Raw genomic sequence first — 27,644 nt, 5'->3', positions numbered from 1 at the left:
GACTAGAAAAGGGTCTATAGCATTATTTGATGGTGCGTAAACTTTCTGAATATCATCATATTTAATTTATTTTTCTGATCGATACTGAGATTCTACACTATCAGTTGTAATGTACCTACTGCCAACAACTAGTCCAACTTAAAGTTTGTTCAATAGAAAGAATTTTGGGTATGTTTTATGTAAGACATCACAAAACTTTGTCACCTTTTTAACTCTTAGATTTGTTCACTCATACAACCAGTCGGCTCTAACATCTCCATTGTTGATTGAATAACTTTGTTTCCTTGATTCACTAATTTACACATTTGGTTTGTTAACCTGATATAATCAAATACTGTGTTCTTTTAGTTTAAACATATTCTATTGACAAAATAACATGTCAAAGGGATTGGACTGTAAGTTTTAACAACTTATGATCGAATACTGTGTACCTCATGTTTTCAGTACAGAATGCTCTGTTCCTCATGTATTTGGTACAGAATACTGTGTACCTCATGTATTCTATACCAAATACTGTGTACCTCATGTATTCAGTACAGAATACTGTGTACCTCATGTATTCAGTACAGAATACTGTGTACCTCATGTATTTGGTACAGAATACTGTGTACCTCATGTATTCTATACCAAATACTGTGTACCTCATGTATTCTGTACCAAATACTGTGTACCTCATGTATTCAGTACAGAATACTGTGTACTTCATGTATTCTATACCATTTACTGTGTACCTCATATACTCTGTACCAAACACTGTGTACCTCATGTATTCTGTACAAACACTGTGTACCTCATGTATTCTGTACCAAATACTGTGTACCTCATGTATTCTGTACCAAACACTGTGTACCTCATATATTCTGTACCAAATACTGTGTACCTCATGTATTCTGTACGAAATACTGTGTACCTCATGTATTCTGTACCAAATACTGTGTACCTCATGTATTCTGTACCAAACACTGTGTAACTCATGTATTCTGTACCAAACACTGTGTACGTCATGTATTCTGTACGAAAAATACTGTGTCACGCATGTATTCTGTACCAAATACTGTGTACCTCATGTATTCTGTACGAAATACTGTGTACCTCATGTATTCTGTACCAAATACTGTGTACCTCATGTATTCTGTACCAAATACTGTGTACCTCATGTATTCAGTACAGAATACTGTGTACCTCATGTATTCTGTACCAAATACTGTATACCTCATGTATTCTGTACCAAATACTGTGTACCTCATGTATTCTGTACCAAACACTGTGTACCTCATGTTTTCAGTACCAAACACTTCTCCATACATTCTTGTTTCATCTTTAAGTGAAACCGTGACCATCCAGAAAAAACCAGCACAGGCAATGTTTTCCTGATAAGAATTTTCATTGATAGAGGTTTTGAGTTTGGTTCTAACAATTCGTTGTGCTACAGCCTGATTTATTTAAATAGGTACAAAGAGTGAATATTTCATTTCCATACAATTTCGTCAAGCGTCAGTAATGCATTTTGAAAGAGAATGATTACAAGCAGTAAAGAGATGGCAGATGTGGGGTTTCCATGGACGAATATAGCATGTCTCGATATCGACAGGAATTCTTCTGTGATTTTACATGCATGAAGGGTTTAATGACTTTTTAAAGCATTAAATTATAAAGTCAATAACACATATCTTCATAATTCTGTTGGCAAAATAGCAGGCTTTCGATGTGATCAATGCATGTCTTAAAAAGCGAAGTGGCAGTTAATTTTTATAATTGATGGCTTTGTAATATTGTTATTCAAACATAATTATAATATTTAAAATCTGGGTAAAATAGTCTTCAAAAATGTTTTCGGTTTCTTTTTTTCAAAGTCTGTTAGACAGAAGATTAAACCGGAACACCAGACCTTGTATGTGGTTAAGGTCTGAAATGAAATATGAAAACAGCCGTGATCGAGCAAGAAATAGTGACGATGTTACTAAGGTATCAGTTGAACGATGCTTTTCATGCCTTCGTCGCTGTTTTCAGTGGTAGATATAAACAACGGTTTAAGTAAACATGACAATCCCCTAGCATTAGGAGACTTCGTTTCATTAAGTTCATCCTTATTAAAAAAAACAAACATGATCAGGGATGATGGCAACGAATCATCCGTACACTTAAGTTTATTGAGAATTGTTAGTGAGCTACAAACAATAAAAAGATCTGGGGCGATTAATGGTAGAAATATATATGTTAGTTATGGACAATAACTTACTGAATTGGTGAAAACCGAAGATGACGTGAAGTGTAATGAGGGACGCTTCCATTCGGAGAAATATTTGTCTGACTTAATATCCTGTTAAAGTAAAAGGTAAGATAACCAAAGCATTTGATGCAGGTCTCTGACGTAGTTCATGCTTTTTATCATATTTATCGCTTCTGTTTTTCTTCGTTATAATTATATCATACTTTGTTATTCTATATATATGCTTTTGTGATTCTGACTCACCATTACATGTTTACACTGTATTCTCGTCATATCTTACCATACTTAGATAGGTGAAAATATTGCCTCCTATACAGCTTCTAATTTCTACATTAACTAAGGCTGTATTGTCTAACATAACGTGTGGTAATTTAAGACGAGAAAGAAAGATTATACATTACTGTGTCTGAAAAATTAATATTTTGATGAATTCACGGTGTTCCATGTCAAACCCAAGAGGTTACAGCAAAGTGATGATACTTAATTGTCTGTATATATTCTGCTATCTAGCGTAAGAAATATAATTAATTTTAGTATTCTTTGATTGCTTGTGCGGATGTTTACAAATGGATTCGATTTACACCGTTGATATTTAACACAATTTATCTATAACATGACAAAATAAATTGATACAATTAATAAAATGCATTTGGAAAATAGTTTGAAAAAATGAGAAATGAAATGTTTTATCTGGTTTTGCACAGAAATTGTTGACACGCCAAGAAGCGATTGTATTATCTACCTAACATGGAAGGTTCACTCTTGGTGCACTTAACAGAAGTATTAAAGACCTTGCGTTAGCATGGAGATAAAACTTGATGACGTACTAGAAGAGTTGTAATACCTATGAACTGTGTTAGATAGGTTTACGTGCCTTTGAATAGTAAATCTGTTTATAGAATTTGTGATTTACGATACTTTAGATATTGTACTAGATATGTATAATACAAAACAGGACAGGGAACCCTACCTTTTATATTATGTTTGTGAATTTCTAACAATTAGATTCTTAGTTTTTGTTACTTTCCCATTTTTGTTACTTTACCCATTTTTTGTTACTTTACCCGTTTTTGTTACTTCACCAGTTTTTGTTACGTTTTTGTTACTTTACCCATTTTTGTTACTTTACCCGTTTTTGTTACTTCACCAGGTTTTGTTACTTCACCCGTTTTTGTTACTTTACCGTTTTTGTTACTTTACTGTTTTTGTTACTATACCCGTTTTTGTTACTTTACCAGTTTTTTGTTACTATACCCGTTTTTGTTACTTTACCCGTTTTTGTTACATTACCAGTTTTCGGTACTTTACCCGTTTTTGTTACTTTACCGTTTTTGTTACTTCACCAGGTTTTGTTACTTCACCAGTTTTTGTTACTATACCCGTTTTTGTTACTTTACTATTTTTGTTACTATACCCGTTTTTGTTACTTTATCCGTTTTTGTTACTTTACCCGTTTTTGTTACTATACCCGTTTTTGTTACTTTACCCGTTTTTGTTACTTCACCAGTTTTCGTTACTATACCAGTTTTTGTTACTTTACCCGTTTTTGTTACTTTACCGTTTTTGTTACTATACCCGTTTTTGTTACTTTACTAGTTTTTGTTACTTTACCAGTTTTTGTTACTTTACCCGTTTTTGTTACTTTACTATTTTTGTTACTTTACCAGTTTTTGTTACTTTACCAGTTTTTGTTACTTTACCCGTTTTTGTTACTTTACCGTTTTTGTTACTATACCCATTTTTGTTACTTTACCAGTTTTTGTTACTATACCCGTTTTTGTTACTTAACCAGTTTTTGTTACCTTTGTCACTAATGACATATCCCTATAGTTGATTTTGTTTACAGATATTATTTACAGAATCATGTTAAAAATTGAATTGATGTTTTCTTGAAGCCTTATTTATTTGTCGAGTAATGAATTCTCACAATGAAACACATAAATCACTGACTTAAACGTGTAAAAGTCACACATGTAAAATCAGTTTCTATAGTAACAAGTAATTGATACCGTCAAAGACCGACTGGTATTATAGAGCTCTCTGACCTTCGGATTTCAAATGTTATTAGGGACGGAAGCATCCACAATCCTGAACGATACTTGGAATATCCAAATCGGCTCATATAAATGTAAAGAAAACAAATTAAAAGAGACAAATACCAGCGCAATATTTTACATTTTCACTGAGAGGAAAAAAAAAATGGAAATTTTAGAACGTTGATAAGGATAAATGAATTCCAAACATCGCAAAGTTCATTATGGTATTGCTATACCGATTAAAGTTTCAGTATGAAAGGGCGCTTTTTAACAGGCACAGTTGATTAATCAACACACACACTAGATGTGTACTACACAAGGATGACACACAGAAGAGAACACGTACTTTCTATCTACAGATCATAATGTAAACAACTTTAGGCAGATTTACGCTATATTAACTCCATTCCCCCAACATGTACCTCAGTGAACTCGTTGTAAACTAGTAAGTTGCGCCTCTTAACTGTCTGTAAGGTGCGCACTCTTTACCTGTTCGGATGTCACACATTATCTATGAGCATGGGGAGCAAGCCGTCTAAAACTAGACATCCCGGTAAGGTTTGATATGCTCTAAAACCTTAGCGCAATGTTCGAAATAACTTTATTTTCTTACCACAAGGGATAAAAGCAACAAAGAAACGAACTCATTTTATAAGTATAACTTCTAAAAGTAACAAAGAGATTGACTCATGTTATTAGTGTAACTTCTAAAAGCAACAAAGAAATTGACTCATTTTATTAGCGTTACTTCTAAAAGCAACAAAGAATTTGACTCATTTTATTAGCGTAACTTCTAAAAGCAACAAAGAAATTGACTCATTTTATTAGCGTTACTTTTAAAAGCAACAAAGAGATTGACTCATTTTATTAGCGTAACTTCTAAAAGCAACAAAGATATTAACTCATTTTATTGGTGTAACTTTTAAAAGCAACAAAGAAATTGACTCATTTTATAAGCGTAACTTCTAAAAGCAACAAAGAAATTGACTCATTTTATAAGTGTAACTTCTAAATGCAACAAAGAAATTGACTCGTGTTATTAGACAACTTCTGTGCAAAACCAGACATTTTCTAGTACTGATATTATAAGAACTCACAAATATTTTGTAATAAATCAACACAGAAAAATCACTGTCCATTTATAATTATGTCACTAGCACTGTGTTTGGTTGAATAACCTATCATATTGTTTTCCTAATAAAACTAGTTGCAGCAACCGGACGCCCAGAACCGGCCCGAGCATTAGTTTTACCCCGTGGTCAAGTGTCCAGACCGCGGTCGATATCTCCGCCACCCGTAGGTATGTATACTGGAGCCGTATATTCCGTGTAACATGTGTTTGTATAATTCTGGTCATTGTAAAACCTCGGCAGTGATGATCACATTCAAGTCCAGGTCAGCTGTTTATTACAGAAAAATATCAGAACTTGGTAAGTTCCTGGTTTATTTACAGCACCAAACAGAAGCATGATGTTAAATCTTAAAGATAGGGATGATTCTGTTGTCGTTAACATTGGCAGTGAATGCAGGTGATCATAAATTAAGTACTAAATACCTATATAAAAAGTACAACCCGTGTGAACAAATATTTCCAATTTCCGCAACATAATTCTTTTTCTTTGATTAATATATTTCAACAAGAAACAAATTCAGCGATCCAGTGTTTAATCAGAGTTACAATGTCTGTCCAGTAAAGTAAGGTTTGTTCATATGAAAGTGCTGAGGAATTCTCCTTTCAGTCATTTCTGTTTTGATTGAAATACATTTATCGAGATAACAAACATGTCTTTCAGTAATTTCTCTTATGATTGAAATACATTTATCGAGATAACAAACATGTCTTTCAGTCATTTCTGTTATGATGGAAATATATCTATCGAGATAACAAACATGTCTTTCAGAGGGAATAAAACATCCCTCGGAGGATTGTGATACACTGGCTACCAATACTGTTGTCTAACATGGCACACTTTTGATAGTTACATTTACTTTTACAATTTGAAATGGACCATCTCCTACTTATTAGTTAGAAACGTGCCTGCACAATGTAAACATAACAGGTAGCATGTGGCATGTGTTTGATAGCTCTCACATTTTGACAATATTGAGTACGAATTGAAAACAGCTCAAAACCTAAAGGGCAAGTCCGTCAGAGAAATCTTTGAAACACTTCTGTGTTGGTCAAAAATCATTCATATTTGATTGTTTTCTCCCACACTTTTTACACAGCTGACATAATTGCGCGCATGCATACTCTGTTGTTGCTGGTGTCACGGTGAATACTTAAACAGGCAAAACCTTGTGTTTTCATTTTAAATAATTTTGCTCTTTCAAAATTGCACTAAAGATGTTAAACCTTTTTCTCCCACCCTGAAGACCAATGCAGTGTTTATCATAAATGATGATGCCATTTTTGCGCGTGTGAACAGGAATGACAGTTACCTTGTCCCGGATAATGTATATCGTCTCGGTCCATGGAGACTTAATTGACGTATATACACGTATACCTGATGAGAGGGAAACCCAGACCAACCGATGATGACGCTGAAATCAGAAGGATGCTCTTGGACTGTTGTCTGTTCATTGACATTCGCTTTTAAAACTATGGAAATATGTTCAGTTGTATTGTGGATTTCATTTGTTTTTGGTGCTCCATTCAGAGGAAAAAGATTATGTATAACGCTAATAGGTTAAAAAAATTAAAAACAAAAACGTTAAGAGAGTAACATAACAACGTCACCCTTCAGGAAATCAAAAACATCAATGAAGTGTGACATAACCTTGTCAAACTCAGGAAATCAAAAACATCAATGGAGTGTGACATAACCACGTCAAACTCAGGAAATCAAAAACATCAATGAAGTGTGACAAAACCACGTCAAACTCAGGAAATCAAAAACATCAATGAAGTGTGACACAACAATCGACACAGAATATTGTGATATTAGAAAACTCAATAGTTAATATCCTACCTCTCTGTGTAGCTGAGCTGGTCATCTGTAACATTAGTTTGTTCAATTATGATGCTTGACCAGGGATTAAGTAGTGTCTTATGATTATTCGTTAATTTGCAAAAAAAATTATATCATCGTTTGATTTTATTTCTCCTTCCACTGCAGCAGCCAAACGAGCGGTAAAGCGTTTTACCAAACATGCCTTCCCTGGGCCTAGTAAGTAGTGCAAAACAACACCGCATACAAAGTCATAACTAAGAACATCTCTTTGTTCTCATAAAACCTTGCTTCCTTGTAGGGAAATTTATTTGTCAAACTTTATCGAGTTTAATGAAAATTATAAATACACTATTTTCTCCTATTATTTAACACCAATCATAATTCCTTTAATGCAACCTATAAGGGAGGGTAAATTTCATTTAATCCTCTTGGTTTCTTTTATCATACTGTACTGTTGTAAGTGTACGTTGTGTCAAGTTCGTCCATTGTGAGCGCCACTGTTAAGTCACTTATATGGAGGGATGTTTTCGTTTATATGTGATCCCGATGATTTTATATAAAACTAAATTATCACTATTTTTAAATTGATTCAAAAGGTCAATATTCAGGAAACCGAAATCTGTCTCGTGCTGTTAGGTCTGAATTGTTATTTAATATTATTTATATAATTATTTGAAAATATTGTATAGCTGTCCTCTATATATTTCATAGATTTTTAAATGTATATTTTCTCTTGTTTTCAGAAGCGCTCAGAAGGTTCCGCCACATAGCTTATGCTGCTTGGTTTATATCAATACTTAGAGCTGCAGCACGGAAGGTAGACTAACACACTAACACAAGAGAGAGAACTGTATCAGTGGCGCGCATCTAACTTTTATATTTCGGTATTTGTAATGCACAGACACCAGTGTGTATTTGATAGGAAACAATGACGAATTTAACATATAAAACTTAAAATGGTAAATTGAGAAAAGAAAAATGTATTCAAACATGTTGTTATTGCATACAAATTTCCAATCAGAATAAAAGTGTTTGAATACTTTTGAAGTCATCAACAGATACAAAATACAACGTAGCCTTAAGATGGATGTCTTATCAATATTGTTGATAAACAACAAAGTACAAGTAAATAAGTACGCATGACACAGGACTCGGTACGTATATATAGGGATACTAGTTCTCTCACGTAGAAGTGTTACCAGTATTAATTTACTTTTGATAATAACAACACCTTTCAGTGATTCGTTCGTTGGCACGCTTTGAATTTATTGATGTTTTCTAATGGCAATCTAACTGAATCCTTGCATATGTCTAAATTTAGATTTGTCTTCATCTGTTAGTCCGAGTACAGAACGAAATTTGTGTTACTAGTAAAAACAAACATCCTGATAGTAGTTTTGGATTCTGCATCTAACTTATCAATTAGATTATCTCTAGATGTAACCTGTTCCTCTACAAATTTATATAAATACTACCGTAATATATACAATGCTTGTTAAAACATACATTGACTAATATGTATACAATTCCTGATATCTGTTCCTCATTATACTAACTTACACGTCTTTTACACTATAACTCTCACTCTTTTACACTATATTACTCTTTTACACTATAACACCAACACTTTTACACTATATTACTCTTTTACACTATAACACTAACACTTTTACACTTTATTATTCTTTTACACTATAACGCTAACATTACACAATTTATCTACTCGTATTTCTGTTACTCTTACTACTATTTTACACAAAACACACTTGTTCTTCACATACTTAAGCTTGAATTAAACCATTTTGGATTATCATTACGTGATTATTTTCCTAAATTGCTTATTGAATGACTATTCAACCATGCCCTGTATCCTTAACTTCAGAGGGATTTGCTTAATCACCAAAAATTGTTGACATTGTCAGCAGTTGTTTGCAGTTGTTTCCACTTTACGTTGTAACAGATCCATATTCTCATTTAATCGTTCCGAAACGTTCCTACTTTAAGAGCGTTAGAGAATACAGAATAGAGTCAAAGTCAGCAAGTACATTCCCTCTTACCAGTGTAAAAGAGAGAGATTCAGTTCCATAAGTAAATTCCCTCTGACTAGGGCGAAAGAGAGAGATTCAGTTCCATAAGTAAATTAATTCCCTCTGACCAGTGTGAAAGAGAGAGATTCAGATCCATAAGTAAATTCCCTCTGACCAGTGCGAAAGAGAGAGATTCAGTTCCATAAGTAAATTAATTCCCTCTGACCAGTGTGAAAGAGAGAGATTCAGATCCATCAGTAAATTCCCTCTGACCAGTGCGAAAGAGAGAGATTCAGTTCCATAAGTAAATTCCCTCTGACCATTGTGAAAGAGAGAGATTCAGTTCCATAAGAAAATTCCCTCTGACCAGTGCGAAAGAGAGAGATTCAGTTCCATAAGTAAATTCCCTCTGACCAGTGTGAAAGAGAGAGATTCAGTTCCACAAGTAAATTCCCTCTGACCAGTGCGAAAGAGAGAGATTCAGTTCCATAAGTAAATTCCCTCTGACCAGTGTGAAAGAGAGAGATTCAGTTCCATAAGTAAATTCCCCTCTGACCAGTGTGAAAGAGAAAGATTCAGTTCCATAAGTAAATTCCCATTGACCAGTGTGAAAGAGAGAGATTCAGTTCCATAAGTAAATTCCCTTTGACCAGTGCGAAAGAGAGAGATTCAGTTCCACAAGTAAATTCCCTCTGACCAGTGTGAAAGAGAGAGATTCAGTTCCATAAGTAAATTCCCTCTGACCAGTACGAAAGAGAGAGATTCAGTTCCATAGGTAAATTCCCTCTGACCAGTGTGAAAGAGAGAGATTCAGTTCCATAAGTAAATTCCATCTGACCAGTGTGAAAGAGAGAGATTTTAGTTCCATAAGTAAATTCCCTCTGACCAGTGCGAAAGAGAGTGATTCAGTTCCATAAGTAAATTCAAAATATCAGTGTCAATGTATAAGGGAACATATAGTAGTCATTAGAATGTGACAATACAGAAGGTCAAAACACAAGGTCAATATGGTACAGAAGGACTGGCTTAGGCATGTTACTCAAACGTTGCCCAATATGATTTCGTTTGCTAACTTTGTATTTTATTGTATATGATGGATATTTAATTATCTACATCAACACTTGGTGTATTTATCATCGCCCAGTTGTTGAAGATATCCTCTCCTATTGAAACCGTACGACTTCGTAATGAAAGTGATAATATATTTGTTGTTAGAAAAACACATCAGCTCCCGTGAAATTACATCATATTTCAAATGTTTAAAAAAGTGAAATATAGACGAATTTCCAAAGAATTTTGATGCCAAAACGATTATTAATTAACATGACAATAGAACATGGAAATAAAATGGTTACGAAAGGGGTATCTACATGTGACGTCACAATATCTGTTGGTTAAGTGATTTTCCTTACATAACCATCAACCAAACAGATGATTTGTTTTCGTCGAAACATTTGACCTTTATTTTAATTATACATGAAGTATGAATTAATGATAAAATATGGGATACTTGTTCTTTGTAGTCACATTCTTAGATACTTTTATCGCGGACGACGGTGAGCGATGTACGATAGAATAAATAATTCAGGCAAAAGCCGTGTGTTCTTTTACCTTGAGATGTCATTGATGTAAGAGGAATTAACTGGTACTCAGGATAAGAAAAGGTTACTCCTAACTTGTCTGGAGGTTCTCTTGCCTTACTTAGTCCCGGGGGTATCAGACAAGCTTTTGGGGTGATTCGATGCTTAGTGATTTGAGTGAGAACTTACTAAAACAGAATTTAATTAGCTGAAAGCCATGTAATGTAAATTTGTATCTTTGGTTAAGTAGGCTGTGTAGGTAGGTCTTGGTGATGTATGAGGTTAATCAACACGGGCCTGAAGTAGTAGCTTGGACAGGTAACTGTCACTTCTTACGATTTACGTGTAGAATTGGGTATTGCTGGTAGCAGGTTAATGTGATTAAATGAGATTAGTTTTTAGAGTGTAATGTTAAATATGTACAGAACGTAGATACGATTGTTTGAAGTAATTGTTTAAAAGTAAGATTTCATAAATGTAGGTTTCACCATGTTGTTACTGATGTTAGATATCAACTACATGAAATTTTTATGTATCAGCTCACTACTTCATGTTTTAAACCAACTTCTAATTAGACGTCCGCCAAGAGGGCACCTTGCAGTTATGTAACCTTTCATTTAGGATGATATTGATGAATTTGTATGTTTGTTTTCTTCTGTTAATATGATCAAATAAACAATTCTGATAATGATTATATTTGATTTGCAAACTGTAGTGAACTTTGGATAATTAATATTGAAGTTTTTATACAAGTAAATGATACATGTTGCTATTAGATGTGAAATGTATGTATTGCTGAAGCTATTTCTGATTGTAATTGCTGCGTTTAAACTGGCATTCACCAGACTTGCATTCATCGATAAGTTCTTCTTCCAATTGGCTAAAGATAATAGTGTGATTCAGGTTTAGGAATCAATTAGAATTGATGGTTAAATTTACTTGAATTAACCTAAAGCAAAGAAGAAATTAGAAATAATATGGATTCTTGTACGTTTCATTTGCAAGATTTATATGCAAATTATTACTGTACTGCAATAATGTCTGATGAATTCTGTAAAGAAGCAAATTATCTTCAGTTTTTGTATTTATTTATATAATTTCAATGCACAGAATGTTGGTAATCGTCCTAGTAGCGTGTTCCTGTTTGGCATCATTCTGAAAGAGATCGTCGCTGCATTACATAGAATATACCTCAATGTAAGTACAAAAAGTTAATAGATGGTCGTCTCTGTACATAGAATAAACCTCAATGTAAGTACAAAAAGTTAATAGATGGTCGTCTCTGTACATAGAATAAACCTCAATGTAAGTACAAAAAGTTAATAGATGGTCGTCTCTGTACATAGAATATACCTCAATGTAAGTACAAAAAGTTAATAGATGATCGTCTCTGTATATAGAATATACCTCAATGTAAGTACAAAAAGTTAATAGATGGTCGTCTCTGTACATAGAATATACCTCAATGTAAGTACAAAAAGTTAATAGATGGTCGTCTCTGTATATAGAATATACCTCAGTGTTTTTATAAATTGCGTTTAGAAATTGTCAACATTTTTGATAGAATATGTATGTACAAATATAAAAAAAATATATACTTTTACCCGAATATAGTCGTTTTTCAATATTGGTACAAATATACGAAAGAAATTGTTACCATGGTAATGAAATATTTCCGGTACGCTATGTTAAGACAGTATAACAGGCCAACTGCTGTGTTTAATGCTGTGTGAGAATAGGATGATAGATTTGTAAATCTAGACACTATTTGACCCACTTATCACTGGGACTTGAGTCGTTTTATGCCAAGCTTATTAATAAAACTGATTTTCAACAATATTGTTATGGGCAATCTTTTGTGATCTGCTTTCAGCCTAGTGGTAATATATACCCTGTGCTGGCGGACGTGGTAAGTCCTCAGGCTTACGATCTGACGAACCTGCTGCGTGACAGGTCCGGCGACAAGGAGACCAGCGTAATGCTGCAGGAACTGCAATACGTTGTCGAGAATCTTATTTATCACATTACCGAAATCATGGTCAGTTTAAAGTTTAATAACCTCAACAAAATCAATACAGCAGATTCGATTTGAAATACTGTGCACTCGTTTGAAGTATATCACACAAAACATGTAGTATATAATTGTTGATAAGAATACGCTTTGATGAAGTCGATCTGCACTAATAACAGATCCTTTGCCTTGTGTTTAGGTTATTCAACCCTACGTCAATAATGAAATATCCCATAGTACCTTTTTTGAGGTTAAGGTCGTCGGACTCATTGATATTGTTTGGTTATATATATATAATTTGTCCCAGTAATGATCATAATCACATTTTATTTTCTATGCGGATACAGTGGATAGATTGTGTGGTTTTATACTTATAATTTGTCCTAATAACGATCACATTACATTTTTATATCTATGTGGGTACAATGTAATAGAGTTGTTATTGCGATGGATTGTGTGGTTTTATATTTATAAATTGTCCTAATAACGATCACATTACTTTTTTATTTGAGTACAATGTAAATTAGTTGTCATTAAGATGGATTGTCAAACGACGTTTTCATATGAAGATTTCAATGTTAACGTCAGGTAGTTTTTTAAGATGATGATGTAAATACAATAAAACTTCTCCGTTTTCACTCTGATCTAAGCATGATCAAATATCACTGATTATATATAATCTCTGGTCTTTCTAATAGAAATGTTAAGATGTTACTGATTTTTTTCTTTCCTCAATCAATATTTTTAGTTAGCAATACTAAGATATCAGTAATTATCAGAAAGAAATTGAATTTACAGCCAAGCTCTGGGGTATTGGGCACTCATCGGAAATCTGCAGTGTTTGAACTAGTCCGTAATGGGAAACGCTTTCCTGACGGTTACTTCTGGCAGGCGGAACTGGTAAGTCATTTCCAGTTCTACTTTTACTTCCTGTTAAGATACAAAAAAAGGACAAAGTAAATGTAACATTTACAGGGAGAACTAGAATAATGCATAAAATGAGTTCAAACACATGAAATTATCTGCGGGAAATGTGTCGTTACTGATGTTACTGAAGCGTCTACAAATGTGAACAATTTTTTGAATACTTTAGTTGTCGAAATAAGTTTGTTTTAGACTTCTTCGGGAGAAATCAGGTTGTGCTAAAGACCTAAAAGTGGACAAGAATGTAAAGGACCATGTTTTTAGTTAATTTATTGTTTATCTATTTACAACATCTTATTTATATTTATTGATCCCTTTCCGTCCTATGTTCCCACAAAACACTATAATCTCTTGTACATCAGCCGCTTATCACCATCTTTTCCTTCAACGAAATCAATATGTACAGCTTTCCACGAAGTTGTATGATAAGCGTGATGATTTAAATTTCTCTGATTGTGAATTTTTTTATTTATGGGTAGCAGCATCACCGCGTCCCCGACCTATATCGCATTTGATTCGATATTCAAGGGCCTTTTCCCATTGTCACGATTTTTGCACAAGAAGTCGTCAACTGACGAACCAACTTGTAACGCAGCGTTTCAAACGATGCAGCTTGATGAGAAAGATTGGTAAACTGGACGTGATTGATGTTCGTTAGTTTGCCTATTGGTTCTGTGGTTGTATATCTTGTTCTCATTAGAGAACGTGACACTACTTAAATTCCCAATATTTACATGGCAGATGTCGTCGATGAAGCAAAAGATGCTTATTCTTCCGAAACACCTAGTATTTTTTTTATCCTCGTATGTGTTTAAGAGTCTCCGTGTAGATCTTTATTTATTCGTATTTTGCACAAGTTTGATTAAATTTGAGTTTGAATTATGATTATGTTGACATATTGTTTTCGGTAGGATTTTAGCACGTCAAATAGAATATATTATAATTAATTAATTAATTACAGAACACGACCTTAGTGCATAAATTTTCTGTTATAATTGCTTAAACTAAACTGTAGGTAATGCAATGTCTGATAAAGTTTGATTGGTGCATTAAGTCTCCTTTCGCTTACAGGATAGACTGCAGTTCACGGATAACGGACGAACAGCAAATATTGGTGATGCGGAGGCCTTTCTCCTCATTGTAGGAATCTTCATTTCTAGGAGTTTGGTGACAACTGTAAGTAGATGTTATGGTGGAGACATTTTACATGTAAAGGTTGAGGGGACATTTGTATGTTTAAATGATGGTGAAGGGACATTTTTATTTACATGTAAAGGTTGAAGGACATTTGCATGTTTAAATGATAGTGGAGGGATATATATATCGCTAGAGTGCTTCCGCTTTTTACTGTTATGAATTTAGAGAAAATAAAGTGAACTTTTGCATTGTTATGCTACGCACTTCAGGATCCAAACTCAAAGTCTATACAAAAAGATCATGTTAAAAAATGTATGTTGATAATCAAAACGAAAGTGCAAAATGAATAACCGTAAATGCAAAATACAAATTTGGAGATGTATGGACTATTTCACCTCCCTCTCTAGATTGATATGTATCAAAATTGAAGTCCTTAAGTTTGTTAATCCTGTGATTACTGACCATGGCGCCTCTCAATCTAAATTTTGACATTTCTTTCGGTCACTGTGGATTTTACAGTCACCTCATAGGCTTCAAAATGTAGGCCCTTAGCGTCACTGACGAGTTCTAGAAGGATGAGACAGTTGTAGGATGCAGTTTTCTTTATTTCTTGGCTCTACTTATATCATTTTAATATTTATTAAAGGGTGTTATTTACATGATTGACTTTTGTACAACGAAACGACGTACTCGCGCCTTTCCTTTAATCATTGTAACAATCATGAAATAAAGGGTTTTGAAAAACTGATTGTATTTGACTGAAGACGACAAACAGCTCTTACCTTCCAGAATATACGCGAGAAAATATCCGAATTCTAGGTGGAGGCTGCAGTTAACACGATATGTGTATGGCTTTAGGCGTAACTTTTAATTTGTTTTACTCATATTACTTTTAAATCTTATGGTTTCCTCACTTAAGAAAACTTGTACTTTCTGATTCTAGAAATTGATTCCTTCAGATATAAACTATTTATTTCCAAAATGATTTTCATTTCTGGGTCTTCGTTGTAAATTGTTTGAATAGAAAGCTGCATTGAAGCGAGTTTCCCTTACATGACATTAAATCTTAAGTGAATTTAACACAAAATGATTGTTTGATCAAACGTTAAATGTATGAAGGATGTATATTTCGTGACTTGCGTGTCTTTGTATAATCTGCAACAACATTTTTGTGTAATACTTTACTTTTGTTTTCTAGATACCTACGCACATAGTGTACAACTGAAGCGATGATGTGAATATTTGAGTTTGGGGGATGGGGTCATTTAATCACTTGTTTTGTATGTAAATCATTCAACTTTAGTAGTTTTGAGAATCTATGACAACACCTTTGTGACACTCATTGACTTGACATTTTGTACCCGCCCTCAGTATCAGCGATATATTAATGCATGATCAACAGTTTTTCCAGAGCCGTGATTGTGTTTTCCTTTTGATCTTTCTATAGCTGCTGATGAAACCGGTAGACTATGGACTGTCATCTCAACCTCTAACTGATGTAGCAGAGAGAAACCTGAAAATCCTTGCCACTACCATGTTATACCTTGTAAGACGAGTCTCTACGTTACGTGGCAAAGCTATGCTGGTATGTCTTCACACAACACGTGTAACGTTACGTGACAAAGTTATGCTGGTATGTCTTCACACAACACGTATAACGTTACATGGCAAAGCTATGCTGGTATGTCTTCACACAACACGTGTAACGTTACGTGACAAAGTTATGCTGGTATGTCTTCACACAACACGTGTAATGTTACGTGGCAAAGCTATGCTGGTATGTCTTCACACACCATGTATAACGATACATGGCAAAGATATGCTGGTATGTCTTCACACAACACGTGAAACGTTACGTGACAAAGTTATGCTGGTATGTCTTCACACAACACGTGTAACGTTACGTGATAAAGCTATGCTGGTATGTCTTCACACAACATGTATAACGTTACGTGGCAAAGCTATGCTGGTATGTCCTCACACACCACGTGTAATGATACATGCCAAAGCTATGCTGGTATGTCTTCACACACCATGTATAACGATACATGGCAAAGCTATGCTGGTATGTCTTCACACAACACGTGTAACTTTACGTGGCAAAGCTATGCTGGTATGTCTTCACACACCATGTATGATGTTACGTGACAAAGCTATGCTGGTATGTCTTCACACATCATGTATAACGTTGCATGACAAAGCTATGCTGGTATTTCTTCATACACCATGTATAATGTTACGTGACAAAGCTATGTTGGTATGTCTTCACACACCATTTATAACAAGGGAAGGCTATGCTAGTATGTCTTCACACATCACGCACTTGTTTAGACGTTATTTTTCATACAATTAGAAATAACTTTAGTAATATCAGTTTTGGATATAGAGATTGTGAAGTCAGTAAATAGCTAAGGATGTTTTATTTAAGCATTTAAGTTGATGTTTAGGTAAAGATATCGATATTTTCCCTCATATGAGTAACAGAAAACAACATACACAACCAGAAAATGCCTTTAATAATAAAAACATCAGTGAACAGTACATTAAAGAAGTAACTATGGATTTGACATAAGTAACCAAATATTTTCGTCTATATTGAAGCATAAATTTTCTGTATGATCGAAATGGCAATCTCTCTAACATAACATGATATATTGCCGAAGCTTTGTCTGAAGTAACAACAATGATTTTTTGTTATAGCCACCACCAGGAGAGATATCGAAGTACTTGTACACTGATGAAGAAATGCGACCGATCTACAGTAAATTAGGACGTTCATTCAACTATTCTGAGGTAAGTAGTCGCTGGCTCTTAGGGCACATTAGTATCTGAGCATTTTCTTTCTTGTATAAGGGAGATGATAGTTAAAAGATATTGACCATGTGTAAAATACAAACTGATAGTACAACAAACGTTTTTGTCAACATTGTAGATAAATATCTTACTTTAGTTTTGAAGAATAGGAATCGTAATTGTAAATTGATTACTTGCCAAAGTTATAGTGCTTTGAATACTAAATAGCAACGATGTAATTAAATGCACATAACTTTTACAACTTGCAATATAACATGATCAAATCGAAAAAAATACAGTTGTTCAGAGTGCACTTTAAAATATGTCAGTGTTGAATACCCGAATATTTCAATATACATAACGTAAACAAGAGTAAAGCGGACACGAGCTCGATAAAATTAATGTAAATCTTGGTTAATCCAAGTAAGTAATGTAATGTTCCCATAGGAGAACAAGGGAAACAAAGACCGAAATCCATCAAATATACGAAAGCGAAAACTGATAGCCGCGAAAAAATATCTGTTTAAAGTATTTCCGATTTGATTGTTTAATATGATGGATGTGACATGGATTCCTGTGGTGGTTTGACTGTGATGTATATTATGTACATCGTGTTATTGATGGGGACGTTGTTTTGGTTATAACAGAGGCACCACTATTTCCTTTGTCTACGATACAGCACAGCAGACATTTATATTCCACAGTTAACACGATAGTGTGATAAATCCTTCCTTTATTTTGCTGTTAGATCAGTGCTTCATCTGATACAACCTGACAACTTTCGGTGTCGGTGAATGTTAATCTCTCTTCTGAAACAGAGATCGTCACTGATCCTTATATACTGATAGCCATAGTATGCACAATTTGTATTAAGATAATTCCTAAATCCACTTTATGACAGAGCTGATATCATCCCTCACGTAAGTGATCGTTCTGTAGGTTTTCTGATGAAGTTTCGGCACAATCGTTCTACTTTCTGTTAGGTTGTCAAAGTTTTGTTTTGAAAACAAGCAGCAGTCAAAGATTGACTTAAGATAGCACTAAATAACTCAGTCTAAATGACTTTCACTGTGACATATGGGAAGGAATTGGAACGCTGGATTAATCTTTTTTTTTATCTCATTTTGACAATTATGACGTAAATCATTTTAAACGGTCTATTAGAAAATACAAACATAGAAGAGTGCACTTGAGGAGAAAGGGATGGGATTCATCTTTAATGCATTTCTATGTCAACTATCAGACTGAACGATGACGGTAAACCCATCCAAACCTTCAAGTCCAATCTGGAAAGACACCTAAAACAACTGTATTTCAATAGCAGTGTCTCGGCTGATGCGTAGAAATAACACGGACTAATCATGTCTGACGTATCATCGTTCTACCACGATTTACACTTTTATTCGGTTTGGTGAAAATTTGATTTGATTTCTTGTTTGCTTTAGAACGGGTGTCAATTTCAATACCCCTAACTTTTATTTGAACCGCTGATGTTGAATCTTGATCAGCGCTTTTAAATTAGAAATTCACCCCTAGGAAATAGTGATTGAGTATTTTAATCAAAGAACCAAGACAGAACATCCAATAAACCTCACAATGTTACACGCACAAACTCAAATATACATAACGTCAGAAAAAATGTAGAAAATATGGCCCTGAATCATACTCACAGCTTAAACGAGTGATGTAAACAACATGTACAGGTTATCAGGAGTAGGAATAACTGACAGGTTTATCAAGATTCTCAATTAGGAAAGTCGTGAGGAGTAATTATAAACTAGGAAAGTCGTGAGGAGTAATTATAAACTAGGAAAGTCGTGAGGAGTGATTATAAACTAGGAAATTCGTGAGGAGTAATTATAAACTAGGAAAGTCGTGAGGGGTAATTATAAACTAGGAAAGTCGTGAGGAGTAATTATAAACTAGGAAAGTCGTGAGGAGTGATTATAAACTAGGAAAGTCGTGAGGAGTGATTATAAACTAGGAAAGTCGTGAGGGGTAATTATAAACTAGGAAAGTCGTGAGGAGTAATTATAAACTAGGAAAGTCGTGAGGGGTAATTATAAACTAGGAAAGTCGTGATGGGTAATTGTCATCAGGATCACACGTCTTGTTATCGCTAATTCTAAAGAAGCACGGGATCATTATCAAAAATTTTCACTTGGCCCCTAGTTGTGTTTTTCCTATTTTGAATCTGACTTGGGGGAAATGGCTGAAAGGCAACCATCTTGGATTTTGTCTGAAATAGTTTGTTACCTCAATTTTATAGCTTATAAGATCATGTCGTATGCAGGTTTCTTTTACTCCCTAGTTGTGCCATATTTATTTTGGAACAGGTTGGCGAAGGACAAAATTGCTTCTTCATTGTATTCTGACGACTGGAGCTTTGTTATCGCATGATTCCTAGATGTGCAAATATCTGTTAAGGCATTGGTAACAAAATGGCGAACAGGTTGCCATCTTGGATTTTTGACCGTTGAAGGATCCGTGTTTATATATATAGCTTACACCTTGTGCCTCATGGCGTTCAGAGCAAATGAGATGATAGGAGAAAAACAAGATAAAACTAATAAGGAATATACCATGGTGGGCGTCATATCCCGCTGGATGTCTTGTTAACTCTCGCATATCATGATATTTACCTGATGTCCGTTCCTCGCTTTTATCTACTTAAATCATCTTTTGATGTTTGTTTTGATCTATAATTCAAACACCTCATGTAGGTTTTCGGATTTTCAGTATGTTATTGTTTAATGAACTAATCATTAACTATTTTGTTATTTACAACAGGGTCTACTTCGAGAATGGGGTCAGGAGTATATAAAGAGGTTAAGGGCTGCTCCCCTAGCCAACAAGTAGAGCTGCATTAACATACGACATCTTTCATTAACCAAAGATCAATTTTCTGGGATTACGAGATATCAGTGGGATTTTCAATTGTTCCCCGTCAAACAGGGATCAATTCGCTGGGATTAGAAACGGGATTAGAAACGAGATATCAGTGGAATTTCTTGGGTCCTTGTATACATGGATCGATATTCTGGGATTAGAACGATATGTCAGTGAAATTGTCTGCTCCCTGAAACACCAATAGAGAGAGTTGGAAATGGATCTGGATATGAATGACGAATATTTCGAATAAAAGATCAAGACAGGTTGAAATAGAATACATACAGGTTATGTGTTAACTTGTATTCTTCCACCAGGATTGATATAGATGTATATATCTGACGAGTATCCACTTTCATTCTGCCAAACCTAGTCGATATTCCGCGACATGAGATGAGGGGTTGTCACCAATATTATCAATAAAACACGGTATTTATTTATACGGGGACAACATAATTATGAAATTGTAAAGAAGCCAGGGTGACCTTTTCTATCTCGTCTCTTTGGATTACCAACTATCACATAAGGAAGTTTGAAATAATTAGAAAAAAACTTAAAATTATAATAACGTGTTCCGATATCATGGCAAAGTTTACTAAAACATCGTTTTCTCTGTTTTATATATAAGGTAAAAACTTAAATGTGTGGAGACATCTGATGGTAGTCACGTGTTGGATGTTTACATAATCAAGTTGTATAACTTGGTGGATACGTGTGGAGACATCTGATGGTAGTCACGTGTTGGATGTTTACATAATCAAGTTGTATAACTTGGTGGATACGTGTGGAGACATCTGATGGTAGTCACGTGTTGGATGTTTACATAATCAAGTTGTACAACTTGGTGGATACGTGTGGAGACATCTGATGGTAGTCACGTGTTGGATGTTTACATAATCAAGTTGTATAACTTGGTGGATACGTGTGGAGACATCTGATGGTAGTCACGTGTTGGATGTTTACATAATCAAGTTGTATAACTTGGTGGATACGTGTGGAGACATCTGATGGTAGTCACGTGTTGGATGTTTACATAATCAAGTTGTACAACGTGGAGGATACGTAGTTATGATATGCCATCTGACGTAGTTACAACTCAGTAATGAATTGTTGCTGTTCTAGCAAGTCCTGTCATTGTACATATTCATTTAATATATCTGTTATTCGGTTGATCTAAGATAACTTCTTGTAATGATGTTTTTTTTTACTTTCCTCAAGTAATTACAAACGATTGTAACGACGTGCATACAACAGTGTGGCTGTGGTGTATATTGATCAGATAGGGTTAATAAATAACAATAACTAATTGTAAACAATTAGTGTTCCTTGCCTAAAATAAGTCTTAACACTCTCTGAAAGAAATGATGGGTATAATATTGTGGCTTGTGTTGACATCTTATGTCTGGGCTCTGTCACCTACGAAGATAACTAGAAACTGATTGTGAGGGCACGCGACAACGTCCATCAAGTTAGCAACGGGGCTTGACCTTCCAAGTGGACAATATGCTGCAATAGCCTTCTAAGATTTCATTATTCTTGTCGGTGTAATCCCTTACAAGACCTGTGAGTGATATTTAGCAGAAGGAGGCCGCCTCGTCGTATCTATCGTTAATTGATACACATGAGTTGTATACGGATGTGTTAATGGCCGTCTACAAGGATACGTTTGACAGATCCAGGTAGCTTGATGTAGGAGGCGACCTACTCGGACACATTTTACCCCTTTTATGGTCTTTCCCCACCGGGCCAGCACCAACGGGAGGAAAGTATAAATTGTGATTTATCCCACGTATTTGTAGGAATTATCCATCAATAGCGACGGCTGTCCGGACATTAGATTTTCACGCTTTCTCACAACGGTGGACACCACAGACATGCCATCTTCTTACAAGCATTGCAATCTTTACCTTATTACAAGTGTATGATGTTTTAAACTAGGATTATACTCTTCAAACATATATGTTCGTGTGGCTCGAATTTTGTGGTTTTACAGAAATGTCAATTTTCGTTGGCGCTTGATTACCTCGATAAATCTTGCTCCCAGAATCTACTTGTACTACAATGTCAATTTCTGTTTATTATTTTGTGGACGTATACATTAAGAGTAACCACGCTGTCATCAAAAATAAATCCCAAAGAAAATCAAGTGTTTTATAGTAATTGATATGTCTTATATACCGGTTGAGCTTTTTTTATATGGTATGGACTTGTGTCAGATTTTAGATAGCATACTGTAAGCTGTTGACCTTAAGATTTTCTTATCCCCAATATCCACACAATGGCACAAATACGCGGGTTCATCCAACCATTGATTGTCAAATTATTAAAACGTGATTCGGGTCCACCCCATCATTGATTGTCGAATTATTAAAACGTGATCCGGGTCCACCCCATCATTGATTGTCGAATTATTAAAACGTGATCCGGGTTCATCCCATCATTGATTGTCGAATTATTAAAACGTGATCCGGGTTCATCCCATCATGATTGTCGAATTATTAAAACGTGATCCGGGTCCACCCTATCATTGAATGTCGAATTATTAAAACGTGATCCGAGTTCATCCCATCATTGATTGTCGAATTATTAAAACGTGATCCGGGTTCATCCATCATGATTGTCGAATTATAAAAACGTGATCCGGGTCCACCCCATCATTGATTGTCGAATTATTAAAACGTGATCCGGGTTCATCCCATCATGATTGTCGAATTATTAAAACGTGATCGGGGTTCATCCCATCATGATTGTCAAATTATTGAAATGATCCAGGTTCACCCCCACACATCTGGTAATCAATGATTTTATCTTTCTTTCAATTTTAGCCTTTTTGATAATCTAATCCATCATAATAAAGGCCCCTCTCATATAATTTTACTTCCTTTAGTCATATAAAGATAGTTCTATTTTCATAATACAGTGATTTATTGGAATTTGAAATATTATATCATTCTGCCGATATCTTCGCCCAATGACCAGTTATTAATTGGCCATCATATGAGTTCACGTCATTTGCGCTCTAAATTATTTTCAATCATTTCTAGTTCTATTTTCAATTCGTACACCGTCACTCCAATAAAGTGTGTCGCTCTATAACAAAAATGTCACTCCAATAAAGTGTGTCGCTCTATAACAAAAATCTATGTTTTCTGCATTAGTAGGTTTCGAAGGAGAAGTAGGCAACTGCTGATTTTGATATACGAATTTGACTGTTGAATTTGATGTACGAATTTGACTGTTGAATTTGATGTACGAATTTGACTGTTGAATTTAATGTACGAATTTGACTGTTGAATTTGATGTACGAATTTGACTGTTGAATTTGATATAAGAATTTGACTGTTGAATTTGATGTACGAATTTGACTGTTGAATTTGATGTACGAATTTGACTGTTGAATTTAATGTACGAATTTGACTGTTGAATTTGATGTACGAATTTGACTGTTGAATTTGATATAAGAATTTGACTGTTGAATTTGATGTACGAATTTGACTGTTGAATTTGATATAAGAATTTGACTGTTGAATTTGATGTACGAATTTGACTGATGATTGTGATTATCATAAAATTCCATAATAAGTGACTTTGATCTGGGATTTATCGAACATAGTAACATAGATGTTGATTCTGATTCATCCTGTCAACAGTGATACACCAGTCAGTTAAATACAACGACTTTGTCTTGACATTTCCGATCTAAGCTCATTGTTTGGAAATATCATTTCGTGACATTATTATTATTAATCAAACAAACTATCTGTGATAAATTGGAATAAATCATATCAAAATACAGGAACATGTCTTTTTGTTTTACTCCATTTCACAATGCTGTGATGATTTTCTGATCGTTTCTCATTTCATTGCCTCGCGGTTTGTTACAAAAGAAATCTATATCGGATTTCACAGAGAGTTACTCCCCTTGAAGTTCTCCTTTGTTAATAGGATAACTGTTACTTACCACTTCCTTTAAATGTTATGTAAGATTCTGTCTCCAGAGACAGTGGGGAAAAAGCTGACAAAGGAATATACTAATGATAGTTAAGTACGAATCGGAAGGGAATACAATACCGATAGAAAAAAGATCTATATAATCAATCCCTTCGTCAGGTCTTTAAACCTGTTGTTAGATCTATATAATCTCTCCCTTCGTCAGATCTTTAAACCTGTTGTTAGATCTATGCAATCTCTACCTTCGTCAGGTCTTTTGTTAGATCTATGAAATTTCTCCCTTCGTCAGGTCTTTAAACCTGTTGTTAGATCTATGAAATTTCTCCCTTCGTCAGGTCTTTAAACCTGTTGTTAGATCTATGAAATCTCTCCCTTCGTCAGGTCTTTAAACCTGTTGTTAGATCTATGAAATTTCTCCCTTCGTCAAATCAATGAACCGTGTTTCATGTTCAACGTTACTTACAGACAAAACCACTATTCTGTGTTCAGCGTTATCAACATGACCGAAAGAGACGGTTACTTACAGACAAAGCCGTCATTCTGTGTTCAGTGTTATTAATACCAGCGAAAGAGACAGTTTCTTACAGAGAAAGTCGTCCTTCCGTGTTCAGCGTTATCAACATGACCGAAAGAGACGGTTACTTACAGACAAAGCCGTCATTCTGTGTTCAGCGTTATCAACATGACCGAAAGAGACGGTTACTTACAGACAAAGCCGTCATTCTGTGTTCAGCGTTATCAACATGACCGAAAGAAACATTTACTTACAGACAAAGTCGTCCTTCCGTGCTCAGCGTTATCAACATGACCGAAAGAGACGGTTACTTACAGACAAAGCCGTCATTCTGTGTTCAGCGTTATCAACATGACCGAAAGAAACATTTACTTACAGACAAAGTCGTCCTTCCGTGTTCAGCATTATCAACATGACCGAAAGAGACATTTACTAACAGACAAAGTCGTCCTTCCGTGTTCAGCGTTATCAACATGACCGAAAGAGACAGTTACTTACAGACAAAGCCGTCATTCTGTGTTTAGTGTTATTAATACCACCAAAAGAGACAGTTACTAACAGACAAAGTCGTCCTTCCGTATTCAGCGTTATCAACATGACCGAAGGAGACGGTAACTTACAGACAAAGCCGTCATTCTGTGTTCAGCGTTATCAACATGAGCGTTATCAGCATGACCGAAAGAGACGGTTACTTACAGACAAAGCCGTCATTCTGTGTTCAGCATTATCAACATGACCGAAAGAGACATTTACTAACAGACAAAGTCGTCCTTCCGTGTTCAGCGTTATCAACATGACCGAAAGAGACAGTTACTTACAGACAAAGCCGTCATTCTGTGTTCAGCGTTATCATCACAACCGAAAGAGACAGTTACTTACAGAAAAAGCCGTCATTCTGTGTTCAGCGTTATCAACATGACCGAAAGAGCCAGTTACTAACAGACAAAGTCGTCCTTCCGTGTTCAGCGTTATCAACATGACCGAAAGAGACAGTTACTTACAGACAAAGCCGTCATTCTGTGTTCAGCGTTATCAACATGACCGAAAGAGACAGTTACTTACAGACAAAGCCGTCATTCTGTGTTCAGCGTTATCAACATGACCGAAAGAGACAGTTACTTACAGACAAAGCCGTCATTCTGTGTTCAGCGTTATCAACATGACCGAAAGAGACAGTTACTTACAGACAAAGCCGTCATTCTGTGTTCAGCGTTATCAACATGACCGAAAGAAACATTTACTTACAGACAAAGTCGTCCTTCCGTGCTCAGCGTTATCAACATGACCGAAAGAGACAGTTACTTACAGACAAAGCCGTCATTCTGTGTTCAGCGTTATCAACACGACCGAAAGAGACAGTTACTTACAGACAAAGCCGTCATTCTGTGTTCAGCGTTATCAACACAACCGAAAGAGACGGTTACTTACAGACAAAGCCGTCATTCTGTGTTCAGCGTTATCAACATGACCGAAAGAGACAGTTACTTACAGACAAAGCCGTCATTCTGTGTTCAGCGTTATCAACACGACCGAAAGTGACGGTTACTTACAGACAAAGCCGTCATTCTGTGTTCAGTGTTATCAATACCACCGAAAGAGACAGTTACTTACAGACAAAGCCGTCATTCTGTGTTCAGCGTTATCAACACGACCGAAAGTGACGGTTACTTACAAAGCCGTCATTCTGTGTTCAGTGTTATTAATACCACCGAAAGAGACAGTTACTTACAGACAAAGCCGTCATTCTGTGTTCAGCGTTATCAACATGACCGAAAGAGACAGTTACTTACAGACAAAGCCGTCATTCTGTGTTCAGCGTTATCAACACAACCGAAAGAGACAGTTACTTACAGACAAAGCCGTCATTCCGTGTTCAGCGTTATCAACACAACCGAAAGAGACGGTTACTTACAGACAAAGCCGTCCTTCCGTGTTCAGCGTTATCAACATGACCGAAAGAGACAGTTACTTACAGACAAAGCCGTCATTCTGTGTTCAGCGTTATCAACACAACCGAAAGAGACGGTTACTTACAGACAAAGCCGTCATTCTGTGTTCAGCGTTATCAACACAACCGAAAGAGACAGTTACTTACAGACAAAGCCGTCATTCTGTGTTCAGCGTTATCAACACAACCGAAAGAGACAGTTACTTACAGACAAAGCCGTCATTCTGTGTTCAGCGTTATCCACAACCGAAAGAGACAGTTACTTACAGACAAAGCCGTCATTCTGTGTTCAGCGTTATCAACACGTTACCGAAAGAGACGGTTACTTACAGACAAAGCCGTCATTCTGTGTTCAGCGTTATCAATACCACCGAAAGATCACACAAAGCCCGTGTTCAAAGAGACGCCGTCATTCTGTGTTCAGCGTTATCAACACAACCGACAAAGCCGTCAAAGCCGCTATTCTGTGTTCAGCGTTATCAACACGACCGAAAGAGACAGTTACTTACAGACAAAGCCGTCCTTCCGTGTTCAGCGTTATCAACATGACCGAAAGAGACAGTTACTTACAGACAAAGCCGTCCTTCCGTGTTCAGCGTTATCAACATGACCGAAAGAGACAGTTACTTACAGACAAAGCCGTCATTCTG

At 35.4% G+C, this 27,644-nt stretch overlaps 1 protein-coding gene across 1 annotated transcript in view; it reads left to right on the top strand.

The window, feature by feature from the left end:
* LOC132550904 (uncharacterized) overlaps positions 1 to 20,551 on the top strand; it is a 45,674-nt gene extending 25,123 nt beyond the window's left edge. Inside the window, exons 7-16 of the mRNA XM_060215002.1 lie at positions 5,474 to 5,566; positions 7,386 to 7,436; positions 7,964 to 8,037; positions 11,938 to 12,024; positions 12,701 to 12,865; positions 13,637 to 13,738; positions 14,834 to 14,938; positions 16,347 to 16,484; positions 17,600 to 17,692; positions 20,483 to 20,551. Coding sequence (XP_060070985.1) covers positions 5,474 to 5,566; positions 7,386 to 7,436; positions 7,964 to 8,037; positions 11,938 to 12,024; positions 12,701 to 12,865; positions 13,637 to 13,738; positions 14,834 to 14,938; positions 16,347 to 16,484; positions 17,600 to 17,692; positions 20,483 to 20,551 — 977 coding nt within the window. The remainder of the gene's footprint in view (positions 1 to 5,473; positions 5,567 to 7,385; positions 7,437 to 7,963; positions 8,038 to 11,937; positions 12,025 to 12,700; positions 12,866 to 13,636; positions 13,739 to 14,833; positions 14,939 to 16,346; positions 16,485 to 17,599; positions 17,693 to 20,482) is intronic.
* The last annotated feature ends 7,093 nt before the right edge of the window (positions 20,552 to 27,644 follow it).

The sequence above is a fragment of the Ylistrum balloti genome, unplaced genomic scaffold, assembly GCF_031769215.1.
Source record: "Ylistrum balloti isolate Yb309-2 unplaced genomic scaffold, AGI_CSIRO_Ybal_v1 Utg370156, whole genome shotgun sequence".
Classification (NCBI taxonomy): domain Eukaryota; kingdom Metazoa; phylum Mollusca; class Bivalvia; order Pectinida; family Pectinidae; genus Ylistrum; species Ylistrum balloti.
This window is presented reverse-complemented; position numbering and strand designations above follow the sequence as displayed.